The 20,000-nt window shown below is 44.0% G+C and overlaps 1 protein-coding gene across 1 annotated transcript in view; it reads left to right on the top strand.

Annotated features, from left to right (window-relative positions):
* The window catches only part of abcb6b (ATP binding cassette subfamily B member 6 (LAN blood group) b), a gene marked incomplete at both ends in the record, with an annotated part of 83,034 nt that overhangs the window by 9,590 nt on the left and 53,444 nt on the right, over window positions 1–20,000 (top strand). Inside the window, 3 exons of the mRNA XM_080839772.1 lie at window positions 8,127–8,337; window positions 17,831–17,923; window positions 18,794–18,986. Of these exons, the coding sequence (XP_080695898.1) occupies window positions 8,127–8,337; window positions 17,831–17,923; window positions 18,794–18,986 (497 nt within the window). The remainder of the gene's footprint in view (window positions 1–8,126; window positions 8,338–17,830; window positions 17,924–18,793; window positions 18,987–20,000) is intronic.

The following is a 20,000-nucleotide window of genomic DNA, read 5'->3' as shown; positions in this document are numbered from 1 at the left end:
CGGCATGACCTGGAGACAGAGGCTATGTGGGCTGTGAAGGTCAGTTGGTCATCAATATTGACAGCGAAGTTTCTTGCTATTTTGGATGGAACAAGAGATAAATAGTCAATATTGATGTTGATGTTGTGGTGGATGACCTGTTTGGCTGGGAAGACCATCAGTTCTGTTTTGGCCAGGTTCAGCTGAAGGTGGTGGTTTTTCATGTGGATATATCAGTAAGACAGTCCGAGCTCCGTGCAACAGTGTTGTCCTCAGGAGGGAAAGACAGAACCAGTTGAGTATCATCGGCATAACAGTGATAGAAAAAACCATGCGAGCGGATGATAGGGCCCAGCGAGGTAGTGTAAATGGCAAAGAGAAGTGGTCCCATCACTGAACCTTGGGGCACCCCAGTGGTGAGGCGGTGAGGTATAGACAGATGACCTTGCCATGACACTTTGAATGAGCACCAAGTGAGGTACGATTCAAACCAGGAGTGCACCTTGCCAGAAATGCCCATACTTGACGAAAAAAATCAATCTAAGTCCTGGGTGATAATAGTTTGAGATGCTTTTGTATAAATCGTCATGAATGTAGATTGTGTGTGTGTGTGTGTGTGTGTGTGTGTGTGTGTGTGTGTGTGTGTGTGTGTGTGTGCTTCTGTAAACCAACGACCCTCCCTGCAGTGTGAATACAGATGTGACGTGGAGAGAGATACATTATTTTCTGAATCGAGCACTTGATTGAGATCGACTAAACTGCGTTCTGCTTTTGTGCCTGTGCGGAATCAAAGATACCAATCATCCCCTCCCCTCTGCTATGCCTCCCCACACACCCCCCCATCCCCAAAATGGCACAGTTCATTTTGTCACCACGGTCCATTCACCCATGGCTTAGATTGATTTTTTTCCCCCTTGCTTTCTCTTCTTCTTCTGCACTCTCTCATTTTCACAAATTGCATTTTCCTGGTTGAGATGGATTTACAAAGAAGATGGGGTGGAACGGGGGGAGGGGGGGCGGAGGGATTGGAGGGGGATCGGGGAAAGAGTGGAACCAGCAAAGCCTGTGTCTGTGTCCCCCTGGGGGCGGCAATAAGCGGCGCGCACTTTACAAAAGGAGGATAGAAATGAGCGGCGTGACGGACAGCGTTCCCTCGCTCCGCTGGACAAAGGCCCGTCACAATGACCCGCTGACGGCCAGACGTGGCCATTACCACACACACAAAGCAGACAGACAGAGAGACGGATCCCTGTACCGGCCCGTGCATTGAAACCGAAGGGGTATTGTCGGCAAAAGGTGATAAGATTTTCTTCTCATGGACACACACACACTCATGCACACACACACACACACACACATGTGCACACACATTTGCCTACACACACGCCCACACACGCTTGCCCACACACACACACACACACAACGACACACATATACGTGCCAACACACACACGGACACTAACATACACATACACATATATAAATGCATAGTTGACATGACCTTACCAATAGATATACACACAAACACATAATTTTTATGTACCTCATTGACTAAGGCAGACACATCCCAACTTCATGGCAGAAAGCTGGATTTAGTGAAGAACAGAAAGGAATGGAAGAGAAAGAGAGAGTGAGAGGGTTTAAAGAGAAAGAGAAGGAGAGAGTTGGGGGTTTAAACAGGTCTTTGTGCAGAAGGATCCCTCTGGAAGATAGCTCCTCTTGGTTCATCATTCACCAGGATTACTGCAGACCTTTCACACACCACAATACAATGAGCCTGTCCACCCACTCCCTTTTTATATTAATAGTGTGTGTTTGTGTGTGTGTGTCTGTATACATATTGGTGTCAAATGCTAGCTTGTGTGTGTGTTTGTGTGTGTGTGTGTGTGTGTATGTGTGTGTGTGTGTGTGTGTGTGTGTGTGTGTGTGTGTGTGTGTGTGTGTGTGTGTGTGTGTGTGTGTGTGTGTGTGTGTGTGTGTGTGTGTGTGTGTGTGTGTGTGTGTGTGTGTGTGTGTGTGTGTGTGTGTGTGTGTGTGTGTGTGTGTGTGTGTGTGTGTGTGTGTGTGTGTGTGTGTGTGTGTGTGTGTGTGTGTGTGTGTGTGTGTGTGTGCGTGTGTGTGTGTGTGTGTGAACATCATTCAAAGCATTGGTCCATTGGTAAGTGATATGATTACAAGTAATGCACGGTAAGAATAGAGGGCAAGCTTTACAGCTCAATCATAGTCACATGAAAAGGGAAATGTTTTAAACCTGGATTTTATAAATAGCTACATTTAGGGCACACCTAAGATCTTCTGGTAGTTTTTTCCAGTTGGATGCAGCATAACAGCTGTTTAGTTTGGACTCTGGGCTCTACTAGCAGACCTGGGCCCACGGATCTAAGAGCCCTACTCGACTAATACACTTTAAAAGTGTCAGAGATGACTCTGGGCCCTACTAGCTGTCCTGATCCCACAGATCTAAGAGTTTATAACCATTCACCCCAGAACTGGACTAATGAGCTCTGTTTTCTTGGCCTGCATAAATGGATAAAACTCTAACAGCAGCATTCTGAATGAGCTGCAGCTGTTTAATGGACTTTTGGGGCAGACTGGTTAAGAGCCCATTACAGGAGTCCACTCTACTGGAAATAATAGGATGAATTAGCTTGTCTTGGTCTTTCTGGGACACCAAATTCTTGATTCAGCCAATATTTTTAAGATGACAGAAGGCTGTTTTGGTGATTGCCTTGATATGGCTGGTGAAAGGGAAATCTGAGTCTATGACAACACAGATATTTCGGACTCTGTCTTTGTTTTTTAGAGTCCCGAGCCCTGAGTCGAGGTGTCTACTGATGCTAACTCTCTTCACTTTGCCACCAAACACAGTAATCTCTGTTTCTCTGTCAATGGGAAATACTGGTGATGGTGACGACTCCATTTTAGGTGGCCCTCGTAGGTTACAGGTGTCACAGATAAAAATCACTAACCAGATGTCATTATTTGGGAAAAGTTCTTCAAGCCTTCAAGTAGTTTCAATGTATCACTATTGTTATTATGCTAGAAATGCAGAACCATGCAGAACCGTTCCGTAAAGAATAGTAGTTTCCTCCACCTTTCATAACGTTTCAGTCTTCAGTGTTCTCAAAAACATGCCTGCGTTCCCATTGGTCTGTTTGCTTTTGTGCTTTGTGTCTCATACTGGCCATCCAGTGACAGTATTCACTAAAAGTTGAGCATACTTATACCATGGCATCCTTTTCTATCGGTGCAGTCTTACCTTAATCAACAAAACCCTGATGAATCAGGGCAAGGAGAGAAAGAGATAGAGAGGAGAGAGAAAGAGAGAGAGAAGAGAGAGAAAGGGAAAGAGAAGTGAGAGAAAGGGATAGAGAAGAGAGAGAAAGAGATAGAGAAGAGAGGAGGAATAAGAGAGAAGAGAGAGAAAGGGATAGAAAAGAGAGAGAAGGGGTTAGAGAAGCGAGAGAAAAGGGATAGAGAAGAGAGAGCAAGGAATAGAGAAGAGAGAGAAAGGGATAAAGAAGTGAGAGAAATGGGATAGAGAAGAGAGAGCGAGGAATGGAGAAGAGAGAGAAAGGGATAAAGAAGTGAGAGAATGGCAGGGAGGCGGGGTGGGTGGTGGGGGGCAGGAGTAATTCCTAACTAGTCAAACCCAGAGGCAGAAGGACATTATCACTAAGCCAGGATTCCAGGTTTTTTAAGCCTTGGACCTTTTTAATTTCCACTGTCAGGCTTTGCGGTTCAGACTCGGTCTCCACGTGTGATAGTGATCTTTTGTCAAGAGGCACTTCCTAAATGAAAAGTTAATTACACTTTTGGTCTGTTTAATCCCCTTTGTGTATGGTTTGCGCTGACCTTAGAAGAAGCAGACAGGTGAAAGCAGTCTGGGCCATTAGTCCAGCTGGTCTATTCTTCTGTAAAGAGAGAGAGAGATGAGGAGATAGAAAGAAAAGAGAGTGGGACCTGGAGAGAAAGACAAAAGAAAAATGGATGAACAGAGAGGGTCTGGAATAGACAGATCCGAGAGAGAGAGAGAGATAGAGATAGAGAGAGTGAGAGAGAGAGCGAGAGAGAGAGAGAGTGAGAGAGAGAGTGAGAGAGAAAGAGATAGAGAGTGTGAGAGAGAGAGAGAGAGACAGAGAGAGAAAGAGAGAGAGATAAGACAGCTAGGTATCCACCTGAGTGATGACTTCCTGGGAAAGGGGATTAGGCCTAGTCCTAAAGCAAGAATTTGTTTTGGATAGATAATCTCCATTTCGGTAGCAAGCTGTTTGGAGGCTAGACTGAATCCTTCCCCTGGATCAGACAGGTCTAATGTGTGGATTACGTAATGCCAGTGTTCAGGGGCTTTCACAAATCCAGAACCACAAGTCTCTTGGGAACTCAAACCTGAATACCACTCAATAAAGATGATAGCTGAATATTGCAAGGAAAACATCAGCGACAGCAATACTTTTGTCACCATCTTAATAGTGTTGTGTAATATATGCCGTAAAGTGCGCTGCTATCTCTAGCCTACTACTATCAGCCACCTACTACTTTCACAAACACTAACGCTAAAAACCATAATTCCATGTAATGTATTGTAATCATAGTAAACAGTAAGCTAAAACTAATGATGTGTCGCAGTGTGGTGTGCCTTTAGTGTGTCAGGCCATTCTTTGGGAAAGCACCAAGAGCCCACAAAAGCACAAAACACACCACCTCTGACTGAGAGCCCAGACATTCTGATTCCGAATGTGTGTGTGTGTGTGTGTGTGTGTGTGCGTGTGTGTGTGTGTGTACATATTGGTGTCTATTTGCTGGCATGTGTGTGTGTCTATATGTCTGTGTACATATTGGTGTCTATATGCTGGTGTGTGTAAGTGGGTGTGTGTGTGTGTGTGAGAGAGTGAGTGAGTGAATGTGTGTGTGTGCAACAATGCTGTAATTTGAACTTGATGAGTTGCCTATCAAGGATTTATGGTAAATAACAACCTTTTTTGGAAATGCATGCAATTCTTATTGACTCACCGACTGTGAGCCCAGACATTCTGATTCTGATTATCAGAGTGAATCACCAGGTCCGCATTTATGTTTATATATACAGTATATATATATATGGAAATAAAAACACAGACGGTAGATATGCAGTTGTGATGCTTTGTAGACATATCACCATGAATGTGTCACAGATCTCTTTGCATACCGATCTCTATCAACACAACTTCTTTTGTTTTTGTGCATTTTATGTTTATTGTTTATGTTTATTTCTTTTTTATGTGCTCGCCTGTAGTACTAGAATTCAAACAGGAAAAACAAACATGAAACTGAGCAGAATGGTCCGTGTATGATTCGTTCATTTTCATTTCAATTAAGAACTAAAAAACCAAACATGAAAAAACGACTTGTTATCTCTTCATTTGTTTTTTAACGGTGAACAAAAAACTAATAACGACTTGTTTTTTCATTTTTCATTTCATACTCGTTTTAAAAATATATATATATATTTGAAAAACAGTCTTGGCGCATTTTGTTTTGCTTGCTTTTCTTTTTGTTTTTTAAATAACGTGCCATTCACGACCCGGAAGCAGGTTGCAAATAGATTCCATGTGACGCAATACGTATGTCTTGAGGCGTGGGAGTAAAAAAATCATTGTGAAAGAGGAAAACATGTGGGTCAATAAAGTAGCCAGAATCTTTCAGGTGATGTATGATGTGTGTACATTCGTGATGTGAAATGTCTAAGTCTAGTCCACCAGTGTAGATGTGGTCTGGAGGTATGGTGGCCTGCTACGATTGTGCCTGTGTCCTGACAGCTTCTCCTGCATGTAAAGGGTTAGGTAGAATTCCCTGCCATGGTCAACCCTGACTTGATCCCACATTCCATTGTTTGCCACGGCAGATCTGGATGTAAACAGTAAACACATGGAAGGTTAATAGGCTATACAATGTGGGCGTATGCTAGGCCTAATACCCTGTGTGGGTGTGTGTGTTCAGATGGTCTTACTTGTAAACTTCCTCGTATATAACAAGGTTGTTTTTGATTGGCATGCTGCAGTGAGCGACAACTTTACTGCTGAAGCCATCCACGGCCAGAACGTGCATCACGCCAAACATAACCAACTTTTCGTTCTGGTCCATATGCAATTTATGGCCCATGTATGCGGCGTGGTATGGGACTGGATTTATATTTCGAGCACCCTACAAAGATATAAACTTTTGTCAACATGCAAGCTTACAAACATTAATACTAAAACGGGTGACAACCCCATCTGATCAGGCCTAATTGGCCTACCTGTTGCCGTAATTCATGGTACGGCCGGTGAGCTTCCCTCAACACATTTCCGACTCGACACTCAGCTGCACGCACTCCCTGTGTAGCCAGGTACCCGGTCATAAATTTACGACCATACGATGTGGCCGTCTGATAATAATAATAAAAAAAAATTACATTAGGTCTATCATTTCTGAAAGACAGGCAGATGACATGTAACATGGTAAAGGTAGTATACGTAACGTATAAATAAACATAAGGCCTATACCTCCAATATAGAGCCCGTTACAGCTCTCTCCAACTCCATGTCAGTAACGTGCCTTTTACGCTTGAGGTTGTGATTGGTGCAAAACCGTCGGACACTCATTTCAGAGCATCTTTCAGCACCTATTTGTTGCAGCGCGTTTGAAATCTCAGCGTGAGTCTTGCCTGATTCAAACAATTCTTTTATCAAGTCTGCGTGGGTCTCTAAAGCAGCCATGGTGCATACCCGACTGTCTTGCCGCGTACGTGTGCAGAAATAACATCCGGTGCATATAAAACAGACATATTAAATAATAGAAATCAAAACCAGTGTTGATCGTTTTGAACAGGTTTAATTTTTTGACCTCAGCATGACATTGAATGTTCAAAAAATAAGTCGTTATTCATTTTTTGTTTGCTTTTGAGAAACAAACAATCAAATAACAAGACGTTTTTCGTTTTTTTGTCATTTGGTTCTGAATCGAAATACAAATGAACGAATCATACACGGACCCAGAATGCCCCCTTGTAACCTATAGGCTGTGTGGTTCTTCATTTCAGTCTTGCAATATCAGTGTATTTCCTCACGATGGCGAGCTCTGTTCAACTATGCTGTTCAGCAACAGTACAGCATAAAACCAGCGTGGTTGTTTCCATGAGTAGACCGTAAAAAGCCAGCGTGGTTGTTTCTAGTGCCGTCTCGATTTAACCATTACGTTTATTTGACTGTGAAATCATGAGATGACTTTCATGTTGGTTCATGTCCAATGGATGAACATGCATGATGTCGTCAAACTAGCAGAATTGAAAGCAGACGTTTTTGCTCAGGCGACTGTAGAGAAAGGACGACAGCAGTGATTATTCACGGGCCTTCACAAACACAATTCTCAAAATAGGAAGCACACGGGAGGCCCTCCGTCTGCCAACAGTGCATGGCAGGGGCTCGCGACGGGCTCACATGAAAGCCTGCCAAATATCGGTCACGTGAGGAGGGAGATGTGGCGGCGGGGCGCTCGAGCAGCCTGACTTCCCTACCGAAAAACTAAACAAACTTGTGGAATAGCTCTGGCAGATCAAATTATCTTCTAAATTTGGCAGCCAAATAGCTTTCACGTCACTTTACAGAAACATTTGCCTCTCTACAACGGCGGTTTATGTGTAGGGCTATTTCTGAAGCAGCGGCAATGTTGTAGCACCTTTTAAATGCTGACACTGGTGGTTTCAATCACAAAGGGTCCACTCGTTACAAAAGCCAACTAGTTAGCTGTCTGGAGGAACCGCATGAGTAGGCTAGCAATAGAGCTAAACTTCATTGTTCATTGAATAGTTTACGGCCAAAAGTAGAAATGGCAAGCAAACGTTCAACTAAGGGAAACGTTAATCCAGAGGCGTTCTCATTAACAGTTGAGGTAAGACAATTATGTGTTCACTGCTATGCTGATGTGAAATATACCCACATAATAATAGGACAGTTAACCTTGCCAGTTAAACCTTCTAAATTCGCTGAGACAAACTTTGAGTTAAACTTACTTATCTGTTTTGTGGCCATTATTCAAAACATAATAGGCCCGTAATCATCCTTTATAAATGTTACAACGTCTTTGTGGTGTGTGTTTTTATTTTGGTCATTTGTGTTCCTCTTCATGAGCCCAAGACCAGTGATAAGCGTCATGAGGGCGGAGAGAAGGATGGCCCCGCCTCCACGTGGCAAGGCTTCAGGCGCAAGGTGTGTCTGCTGGTCCCGTTCCTGTGGCCCAAAGGAAGAACCAAACTCCAGGTTCTTGTTCTCCTCTGCCTGGGCCTACTGGGTCTAGAACGGTTCCTCAATGTTCTAGTGCCCATCTATAACAAAAAGATAGGTAAAAACACCAACCATACAAAACATGCTATAAATCACAACATCCCATATTTTACAAACGAATAATGTGGGTGCAATAAGTTAGCAATTACCATGTGTAATTGTTGTGGATCAATTTGTTTAAGAGGTAGTAAAAGTTTTTTTTTTCAGGACAACTTTGTAACTCTGTACACAATGTGTGCCAACAGATACATATTGCAGAAGTATATTAAATTTCATGTTATAGTGGCACTATTTACACAGTCAAGGTCAAATATGGATGTAAAGAAGTTGTTCTCAGATCGTTAACCAACCATTGTTGGTGTAGTTGACAGATTCTCTCTGCATTCTCCCAGCTGCTTGTTAACGGATAACTGATTTACTGGTGAGTTGTTGACTGAATCTCGGGTGGTTCTGGCATCAATCTTGGGTCCCCCCAACATCCATGGGTATCTGGAGTGGTTCTAGCATTGATCTGGGGTCCCCCCCAACATCCAAGGGTATCTGGAGTGGTTCTAGCATTGATCTGGGGTCCCCCCCAACATCCATGGGTATCTGGAGGGGTTCTATCATTGATCTGGGGTCCCCCCCACATCCATTGGTATTTACGAGGTCACATGAGCCGTCATTGGATTGAACAATATTAACTTGTTTAAAGTTGCAGTCCTTCATCCTGGTGAAAAATACTTATAAGTTGATATTGGAACTCAACAGCCAATCAGAAACACCCAGTGTATCTCTTCAGTAGTCCGGTAGCAGTGTTGTTGATTGGCTAGAATAGTGCAGCAGACAGACAGCTTGACAGACAGACAGCTTGACAGACAGACAGCTTGTGAACCATGAGGAGAAGCTAGTGCAGAGAAGATCACATACCCCTCCAGACAGAGATACATTGATCTGAGTGGTGCACAGTTACCTTTCTCCTGTTGCACTACCGCAAATGAACAGCAGGTGTCAGTACAGTTAAATAAATCCACCATGCTGGGTTTACAGTTTATGCTCTGCTTTGGGAGATCTAGGCCTGAGACCCATTACTACAGTGCGCAGTGAGATCGGAAAGATTGCATGTCGGTTTTGGAAAATGCTTTTGTTCAAATGTGTAAAAGCAGGAAGGAAATGATTAGGAAAGTCATATGTGAACAGTAAATGAGTTGCTGCAGTTGGTTGTTTATTTGAATGTTATTAACATTATAACAGGCAGTAATACATGCCATACTAGGGTGATTAATTGAGATAACAATTCATGAGGCCTGTTGGAAATGAAACACTCAGATGTGTGATGGTGAAGGTAAGACAGCAGGAAAGAGAGGCCTTAAATCTTTCCAATAGCTCAGGGAACAGCTTTCAAATAAGTAAAAAAAAAAAAAAAAAAAAACCATTGTTATGGCCTGTAATGCATGTCATAAAAAAGTTATTAACAGAGATAGCGATGCCTTAGGCCAGTTAGAAATGAAACACCCAGAAGTGTGTGAAGGCAAGAAAGCAGGAAATGGTGGCCTTACATCAAGCCACTGACTAAGATGGCAGCTTTCACAGAATGGCAACTCACCGGGTCAGGACCGGATGCTAAAGCTAGCCTGGATCCATTTGAGAATCAGTGGATATCAGCGGCTCACTTTCACAAAGAGAGATCATTGGGCGAGCCTAAATGTGCTATACTTTCATATGCTGCTCTTGTGTCTATCGCTCTGAGAGACGCAGTTTGCTGAATGGTCTCTTGCTGGCTCAGGTCTGAACCCATTTGAGAGTCAGTAGCTATCTAGGTTTGCTTTCACAAAGGGGAGGTTAGTGACACTTAACCTAAATATGTCAAACTTTATTTATATTGATGAAGCTGGGGTTTATGTTATTCAAGCTGGTGTTTGTGTTAAGTGGTGAGTACAGGCTGGATGGGCATAAGCATTACATGATGGCCAGTTTCTCTGTAGGGCAGGCCAAGGTGGCCATCTTTAAATCCAATGAAGCAAAGAATGACGGCCATGATACTGACATGATTGGATGTGTGAAGCGTGTTGATGAGGCTGGGGTTTGTGTTCAGCTGTGGGTGCAGGCAGGATGTGTGTGTGTGTGTCTGTCTGTCTGTCTGTCTGTCTGTCTGTCTGTCTGTCTGTCTGTCTGTCTGTCTGTCTGTGTGTGTGTGAGCGGTATATGAAGGACCATATCTTGGTAGGGCGGCTGGTAAGTTGGCCATCCCTAAATCCCCTCTCTCCTCTCTCACTACCGCTCTCTCTCTCTGTCTCTCCCTCTCTCTCTCGCCCTCGCTCTCTCTCTCACTCTATCTCTCTCTCTCTCACTCTATCTCTCTGAAGGTTCTGCATTTATATTCTCTCTCAGCTGTTCAAAAACCTGAAGAGAGTGTGTGTGTGTGTGTGTGTGTGTGTGTGTGTGTGTGTGTGTGTGCGCGCATGTCTGCTTTTGATATGTGAATGGGTTTTGACTCTGTGGCTAATTTCATCTGTTCATATATTTGAATGGCATATTTTGATCTTTGTTACCGTGTGCTTGAAAGAGTGAATGAGTTGTGAAGGCTTGTGGCCATGTGTGGGAATATTGTGTAGTTTTTATAAGCATGTGTGAATGAGTGAGTTATTAATATGTATGTATTTGTCTGTGTGCACGAGTGTATGTGCATGCGTATGTGCATGTACGTGTGTGCGCTTGCATGCATGTGTGTATGCGTGCGTGCGTGTATGGGTGAGTGTGTGTGCGTGCGTGCGTGCATTTGTGTGTATGCGCGTGTGTGTGTGGATACGCTTGTGTGTGTGTGCGTGTGTAGTGGGAACTGTGTTTGGATGACGTCTGCCCCTGCTCCTTTGGGCTCTGAGAGTCTTTGGCCTCACTGGAACCACATGAAAGCTGCCCAGGCCCAAAAGCAGGGTTTTGTGAGGGGATGTGTGTGAGTCGGTATGTGTGTGTGTGTGTGTGTGCGGGGAGGGGGTGGGGTGCGGGGTGGCAGAGGGGAGGTCCCCCCCCTGCCAGTCATGATTAGGGGGCTTTAAGGGCTTTTAGCGGCGTTAACACACCGGTACAAGGGACTTTTTGTCCCCGGGTCCGCCAGACCCCGCTGCTGCCGAGGCCAAAAAGCAGACAAGTCTCTCGCCTCCCGCTTTTCTCTCGGGAAAGAGAAAGAAGAGTTTAGCTCTCACAGATTCATTCGTCTCTCTCTTGCTCTCTCTTTCACTCTCTCGGCTGCTCTACCTCCCTCTCTCTTTCCCTCTCTCTTCTGCTCTCCCTCCCTCTCTTTTTCAGCTTTTACGCTTCTCTTTCTGCGGCGCATTTCCTTGCATTGTTTTGCTCCCTCGCTCGCTCGCTTTCTCAATCTCTTCCGCCTCCTCCTCCATTCTTCTTTGTGTGAGTCTAATCGCTCAATCAGAAAGGCCATGAATGTAAGTATGTGTGTGTGTGTGTGTGTGTGTGTGTGTGTGTGTGTGTGTGTGAGTGAGAAAGAGAGAGAGACATAGAGAGAGAGTAGCTGAATGTAGATGAATATAAGAATGTGTGAATGCATGAGAGAAGGCGAATGTCTGTGAACCTGTGTGTGAACCTGTGTGTGAACCTGTGTGTGTGTGTGTGTGAGTGTGAGTGTGTGTCTGTGTGTGTCTGTGTGTGTGTGTGTAGGAGGGGGAGAACGAACAAATGTAAATCTTAGCGAATGTAAATCTTAGTGAATCTGTCTGGGTGTGTATGTGAGTGACCAAAGGTGTGTCTGTGTGTGTGCTGGTCTTAAGCCCCTCTCACTCCTGACCCAGTGGCCTGTTCCCTGGAAGATCCTGTCTGCTGTATCCCCTCAGCTCCAGCTGACTTCACATGGATCAGTCTGGCTATTTCCCATCAGAACAACTGTTTGTGTGTGTGTGTAAACACTCGTACATGCATTTCTTTGCGTGTGTGTGCATCTTTTGATATGTGTAGGTGTTTTGTATACATAAATGTATGTGCGTGTGTGTGTTTTGTATACATAGATGCATGTACGTTTGTGCGTTTGTTTACATAAATGTATGTGCGTGTGTGTATTTATATACATCAATGCATGTGCGTGTGTGTTTGTATACATTAATGTAGGTGTGTTTGTATAAATAAATGTAGGTGTGTGTGTGTGTTTGTATACATACAGACGTGGAGAAAAATAGTTGGTACCCTTCCGTTAAAGAAAGAAAAACACACACTGAAATAACTTGAAACTGACAAAGGTAATAATAAATAAAAATGTACTGAAAATTAACTTTTGAATTGAAAAATGAATAAAACTGGCCTGGACAAAAAGGATGGTACCCCTAGAAAAGATTGAAAATAATTTGACCATAGGGACATGTTAAACTAAGTTGTGCCTCTAATTAGCATTACAGGTGTCTTCAAAGCTGTTATCAGTCAGTCTGCCTATTTAAAGGGTGAAAAGTAGTCACTGTGCTGTTTGGTAGCACCATGCTATGCTAAACATGGACCACAGAAAGCTAAGGAGATAGTTGTTGGAGATTAGAAAGAAAATCGTAGACAAGCATGTCAAAGGTATATAAGACCATCTCCAAGCAGCTTGAAACTACAGTAGAACGTATTATTCAGAAGTTTAAGGTCCAGGGGACTGTAGCCAACCTCCCTGGACGTGGCTGCCAGAAGAAATTTGATGACAAATTGAAAAGACTGATAATACCAATCGAAACCAAAGAGCCCAGAACTACTTTCTAAAGAGATAAGAGGTGAACTACAAGGTCAAGGTACATCAGTGTCAGATTGCACCATCCGTCGCTGTTTGAGCCGAAGTTGAACGAGGAGGACTTCACTGTTGAAAGCAAATAACAAAAAAGCGAGACTGGAATTTGCCAAAATGCATATTGACAAGCTACAGGGCCTCTGGGAGATTGTCCTTTGGACAGATGAGACAAATGTGGAGTTTTATGGCAAGTCACATCAGCTCTATGTTTAGAGACGCAAAAATTAAGCATACAAAGAAAAGGACACTGTACCTACTGCGAAACATGGAACAGGCTCTGTTCTAAGTCTGCTTTGCTGCATCTGGCACAGGGTGTTTTGAATCTGTGCAGGGTCCAATGAAATTTCAAGACTATCAAGGCATTTTGGTGCGAAATGTGCTGCCCAATGTCAGAAAGCTTGGTCTCAGTCGCAGGTCATGGGTCCTTTAACAGGATAATGACCCAAAACACACAGCTAAAACACCCAAAAATGTTTAAGAGCAAACCATTGAACTATTTTGAAGTGGCTTCTATGAGCCCTGATCAAAATCCTACTGAACATCTGTGGATGGAGCTGAAACATGCAGTCTGGAGATGGCACCCTTCAAACCTGAGACAGCAGGAGCAGTTTGCTCACAAGGAGTGGGCCAAAATAACTGTTGACAGGTGCAGAAGTCTCATTGAGAGTTACAGAAATCGATTGATTGCACTGATTGCCTCGAAAGGTTGTGCAACAAATTTTAAGTTAAGGGTACCATCATTTTTGTCCAGGCCAGTTTCATTAGTTTTTGATAAGTTCATTTTCAGTACATTTTTATTAAATATTACCTTTGTCAGTTTCAAGTTATTTCAGTGACCATTCTGGGTTTTTCTTTCTTTAATGTATGTGCGTGTGTGTTTGTGTATATATAAATGTATGTGTGTGTGTATGTTTGTTTGTACATATAAATGTATGTGCGTGTGTGTGTGTGTGTGTGTGTGCGTGTGTGTGCGTGTGTGTGTGTGTGTGTGTGTTTGTGTATGTATTTATTAGGGCTGGGCAAGTTAACGCGTTAATCTTGCGTTAATCCATCAATCATTTAACGCCGACAATTATAGAGAGTGACGGCACCACATACTGCAGTCTGACAGAGCGCGCTAGTGCGAGCAGATACGTACACACAGCGTGATGATGCCACATCCTCTCTGATTAGAGTGTCCCGAATGTTGAAAATTAACGGTCTCTTGATCTCTCGTCACTGACTGGGCATCGAGGAGTCGAGGAGTCGAGGAGTCAAGAGGAGGAGTCAAGAGAGCTCTCTTCGGAACGCACGGTATGGTTAAACAAACATGGAGACGGTATGCCAGCTGCCGTAAAACTCCATAGAAGAAGAAGAAGAACATGGACACGGGTACGGAGATTTTACATGGGCGTTTTCGATTTAAAGTTCTTAAAGACGGTCACCATCACACGGAGAATACACGAGTTGTATGAAGAGGAGAGGACTGCAAAAGTGGCGGTTCGTTTCTGCGGATGCTCTTTATCATGTCCAGGGTAGAATTTCATCTGGTTTGAACGTCTTGCATAAGCGACTGCTTCTTCTGTCCATGTGCAACTTGTTGTTGCTCTAATTCTGCTGCACCTGCTGGACTGTGTTTAACGCCCGACTCGCATTGTTGCGTTGGAATGCGTTGATCCAACGGAAGGCAGAGGAGGAGTCTGGCGCATGTTGTTCTGTTGATACCGGATACGTTATAGTGTGATTGACAGGTCATCAAACCAATCAAGTCACTAGCAAGCTTTTCCCCTTTCAGTAGTAGCATGCTATCATTAACCAGGGTGCTCAGAGACCTCGCAAATCCTATGATACGTATTTTTCAGTTACAATAAAGGGGTTTTTACATTGTACAGTGTCTATTTCTCTGTAACTTTTAAAAAATCTAACCAAAAAAAAGTCAAACAACCAACTTGTAGGTACAAATACGACAATCTACGGAGTTTGGCAGCCATCTTTTTTTTTTTTTGAGTTTGCCGCTCTGTAGACGTGAGCATATACGGGATATGATTGGCTAGCGCCTGTGCTGTCAGTTATGCATGAAAGGCAATATGATTGGCTGACGCATGCATTGCCTCTCGGAAAGTTCAACCTTCTTCAACTCTTGCCGCAAGCAAAGCATGAAATGCAACGCACGCGAATCAAACGGAGCCACAATTCAGTTCGGCAAAGGATGACGTCACCCCATGCAAAGTGAATGGGGATGCGTTAACCCTGACGCATCAACGCCTTCCAACGCAACAATGTGAGTCGGGCGTTAAGTGCCCCACAACCTTTCTGCACTTGGCCAGGACATTGTCAAACGCACTGTTATGCAGAGATACTGTGACAGAACGCTGGAGACTGTGCGCAAAGCAGGAGACATGATCAAAAGGCAGTTGTCTTGCAGCAGCGATCATATTTCGTACACTATCTATGCTAAGGGTGGCGACTTTATTGGGCACATTCCACCATAAAGTGTCCCGCGCACGTTTCAGCATAATGTCTCTCCTCAGTTTTCATTACAGTCAAAGCATGTGAATGCAGCGCCCACTTTTCATTGATAGAATGCACTTTAACTCCTAGGTAATTGTGGTTACCGAGTTTGCTGTTGGTTGAGTTAATCTGATTGAACTGTCAATCTTGTTCATAGCCTTCTGTAGGACTTTACAAAGGGAAGAGCTATGTTAGAAAATAAAAAATGTCTTTACAATTAAATACACCTTGGCTAACTTCCTTCTATGTTTCTGGTTTACGTAAATGTAATCACATTTTTGGTGCTTCACCACACTCTAACATTAATGCAGTGGCAATAAGCTTTAGTTTTGTGTTTGATACAATTGTTTAAGTTGAAATTAACACAAATTATTAATTTTATTTAACTGCTACTATATAAAAATGCTGATGTTAAGTGTTTGTTTGCACAACCAATGTAATGGCACTTTAGTTCATATGGCAGTACATTTAATATATCGCTATACACTACTATTTTTTTATTCATTTTTGGGATTTGCGTATAAAAATGCGATTAATCGCGATTAATCAGGGAAATAATGCGATTAATCGCGATTAAAAATTGTAATCGTTGCCCAGCCTTAGTATTTATAAATGTATGTGCTTGTGTGTGCGTGTGTTTGTTTGTATATATAAATGTGTATGTGTGTGTGTTTGTATATATGTGTGTGTGTGTGTGTGTTTGTATATATAAATGTATGTGTGTGTGTGTGTGTGTGTGTGTGTGTTTTGCAGCTCAGACTATTCCCTCCACTGAAGCTTGTGAATATGTGGTATGCATTTATTTGTGTGTGTGTGTGTGTGTGTGTGTGTGTGTGTGTGTGTGTGTGTGTGTGTGTGTGTGTGTGTGTGTGTGTGTGTGTGTGTGTGTGTGTGTGTGTGTGTGTGTGTGTAAGTCAGTTTAGGGCTGTTCCTTTTGTCAATAAACATTTCGGTGTGTGTCTGTGTTTGTGCACAATCGAGTATGTTCTATAAAGCCTATTCTGTGACTATGCCGCCCCCTGTTCCAGTTGACTACACAAGTCTCGATTGTGTAATTTACCATCAGAAAAGCCTTGTGTGTGTGTGTGTGTGTGTGTGTGTGTGTGAATGAGACTGAATGTGAATGCCGTACCCATAGCCTCCATTCACTGACTTCTCTGTGTTCCTGGGACCCAGATCTCTTCTCCCACCTGAGGTTATGTCATTTCCACAGGCAGGGACTAGTCTATCAGGTTTTGAGTTGTGCTGCTGTGTGTGTGTTTAAGTGTGAATGAGACTGGATGTGAATCTATTCTATCAGGGTATCAGTGATTGTCTGTGTCTTTGTCTGTGTCTGGGTCTCTGTATGTCTGTGTACATATTGGTGTCTATATGCTGGCGTGTCCGTGCGTTTGTGATGTGTCAAGTGTCATGCTCATGTAGCAGGGCAGTGTGTGCTTCATGTGAATGACATGACTCAGTACAAAGCATCATGTTAACATATGAAGCATAGACAGGTGTGTGTGCGTGCACGTGTGTGTGCGTGTGTGTGTGTGTGTTTAGGATTATGACTCAGTATATCCAACAGCATGGAAGCCTTGTATGTCTATGCACACGCATGCAGAAATGTTGAGTGCATGTGTGTGTGTTAATAGGATGCATGCAGTCAGAAAAGTGTGTGTGTGTTTAAGAGAGGGCTCTTCAGAAAGCTGATGTCACTCCTTAGGATTGCCTCAGAACTGCACCGACCTTTTTCAGATCTTGTTTTTGGAAAACACTTGTGGTCTTGTGTGAGAATGTGTGTTTGCCTGTGGTTTGAAAAGGGACATTTTTATTGTGGTGTTAGCACAGCATGAGACCTAATAGTTTGTATTTTTCTCAGTGGGAGGGACGCCTCAACGTGTGTGTGTGTTTGTGTGGGATATCTCAGTGTGTGTGTGTGTGTGTGTGTGTGTGTGTGTGTGTGTATGTGTGGGAGGCCTGAATCTGTATGTCAGAGAGAAAGTGGTGTGGGTGTGTGTGTATCTGAGAGAAAGTGATCGGGCAAGTGTTTGTGCGCGTTTGTATGTGTGTATGTTTTTCTGGCGGGTTTGTGAACACGTTTGTGGAAGGGCTGTGTCTGTATGTCAAGGAAAAAGTTGTGTGTTTGTGTGTTAGAGAGAAAGTTAGTGTACGTGTGCTATTTGCATGACGTTTGTGTTTCGGTTGGGTTTGTGAACATCTTGGGTATGTTTGCAAGCATGTGTTTATGGGGGTTTGTATGTACATGTGTTGTATATGACTGTATGTTTACACGGGGTGTGTGTGTGTGTGTGTGTGTGTGTGTGTTTCTCCCTAGTTAATGAGCTGTCTGAGAAGGAGGCCTGGGGAGCTCTAGCCTTCACCGTTTGCATCTACGTTCTCCTCAAGTTCCTGCAGGGCAGTGGAGCAGGTGGATAACACACCACACACCACACACACCGGTGTTCACACTCTCATAAAGCATAGACTGCACACACACACTCGAATAGAACACACTGCACACAACAGATACTCACACACTTGTCCTGGCACAAACATGCATAGACTATACACAAAGAGAACCCCCCCCCCCACACACACACACACACACACACACACACACACACACACATACACACACTCAGCCACTCTAAAGATGTGTTAACACCCACTAACATCACTCATCATTACCCATAGGTATCACTCATGTTAGTTCAACAACACAAAGTACCTTAAGTCCAGTCAAATCTGGCACTATTTAGGACTTACTGTAGCATTGAAAAAGAAGTGATGATTGACTTAAGTGCTTTACATAGTTTCTCGAAAGGCACGTGCTTCCTCCTCAAGACACTCAAGCAGTGAGACACGAGGAGTGAGACATGAGAAGTGAGACATGAGGAGTGATTACTAGCGGTGAAGAGTCCGAGTGATACCCCCCGCCCTTCATGGAAGGCCTATTGTCCAATCATAAATTATTACATTGTTTGACCGGGCCATACTGTTGTTAAAACATATACTGAAGTAGTCTTTATACAAGACTTTGCTCTGATTTTCGTGTGTGCGCATGTGCGTGTGCGTGTGCGTGTGTGTGTGTGTGTGTGTGTGTGTGTGTGTGTGTGTGTGTGTGTGTGTGTGTGTGTGTGTGTGTGTGTGTGTGTGTGTGCATGTGTATGTGTGTGTGTTTGTGTTTGTGTCTGTGCGTGTGTGTGTGTGTTTGTGTGTGTGCGTGTGTGTGTGCTGCAGGTACGTCAGACTTTGTGAATAACGAGTGTGTGTGTGTGTGTGTGTGTGTGTGCTGCAGGTACGTCAGGCTTTGTGAATAACGTGCGCTCGTTCGTGTGGACGCGGGTGCAGCAGCACACCTCTCTGCAGGTGCAGCTGCGTCTCTTCTCCCACCTGCACAGCCTGTCTCTGCGCTGGCACCTGGACCGCCACACTGGAGACGTGCTCAGGAGTGTCGACCGCGGGACCGCCTCCGTCAACAGCCTGCTGCTGTCAGTGAGACAACATGGGCACTCCTCACCCCTCTCTCTCTCTCTACCTCTCTCTCCCTCTCGAACTCTCTCTCCATCTCTCTTCCTCTCCTATTCTCCCTTTCTCCAGCTCTCTCCCTCTCCTGTTCTCCCTTTCTCCAGCTCTCTACCTCTCTCTTTCCTGCTCTCTCTATCTCTCTCTCTCTCCAGCTCTCTACCTCTCTCTCTCTCCTGCTCTCTATCCAGCTCTCTCTCTCTTCAGCCCTCTCTCCTGCTCTATACCTTCTTCTCTCTCTCCTGCTCTCTCCATTTTTCTCACCCTCTCCTTTCCTTTTCCTATCTCCCTCTTCAGTTCTATATTTCTCTCTTTCCACCTTTCAGTCTCTCTCTCTTTCTCATGCTCGCACCCTCTCCAGCCCTCTTACTCTTACCCCCTTTCGCTCTCTCTTTTTCTCTCTCTCCCTTTCCCTCTCCACCTTTCTTTGTTTATTTCCCTCTCTCTCTCTCTATCATGTCTTGTGTCCTCTGCACTGGACACTTTGTGTGACTCATACTTTTCTTGTTTGTAAGGCTTGTCTTTATCAATTAGTCTTTTAGATGTTTTCCCTTTCAGCCTTTCATCATTGTTTCATTCTCTCCGTCCTCTCCCCCGTCTCCTATCAAGGCCATTCCTTTCCATGGCTGCCCCAGTGTAAACACCAATGTTAGTTTTGTGTTCCTTATCAATCTCACATTTGGACTACAGAGAAAAGAAACAAAACTCGACGTGAATCGGACCGGATCTGTTCTCGCCTCGACATGTTATCTGTGGTTCTTGGTTCTGGTCCAGTGTTCTGTTGCTGTGAGCAGAGTTTTCTCCTAGTTCAGGGCCCAGTCCGCCCACCATGGAGCCTGCTGCTATCTGTGTTTCCAGGTTCTGATCCAGTATTCCGCTGCTGTTAACAATGTTCTGACCTGCTCTGACTCAGATGCACAGGAAACGCTGAAGCTCACACGAATTCCTGACATGCTTGATCCCACTACACAAAATCCACC

Source organism: Sprattus sprattus, assembly GCF_963457725.1.
Source record: "Sprattus sprattus genome assembly, chromosome: 5".
Classification (NCBI taxonomy): Eukaryota; Metazoa; Chordata; class Actinopteri; order Clupeiformes; family Clupeidae; genus Sprattus; species Sprattus sprattus.
The sequence above is the reverse complement of the archived record's forward strand: the minus strand, read 5'-3'. Positions and strand labels throughout refer to the sequence as shown.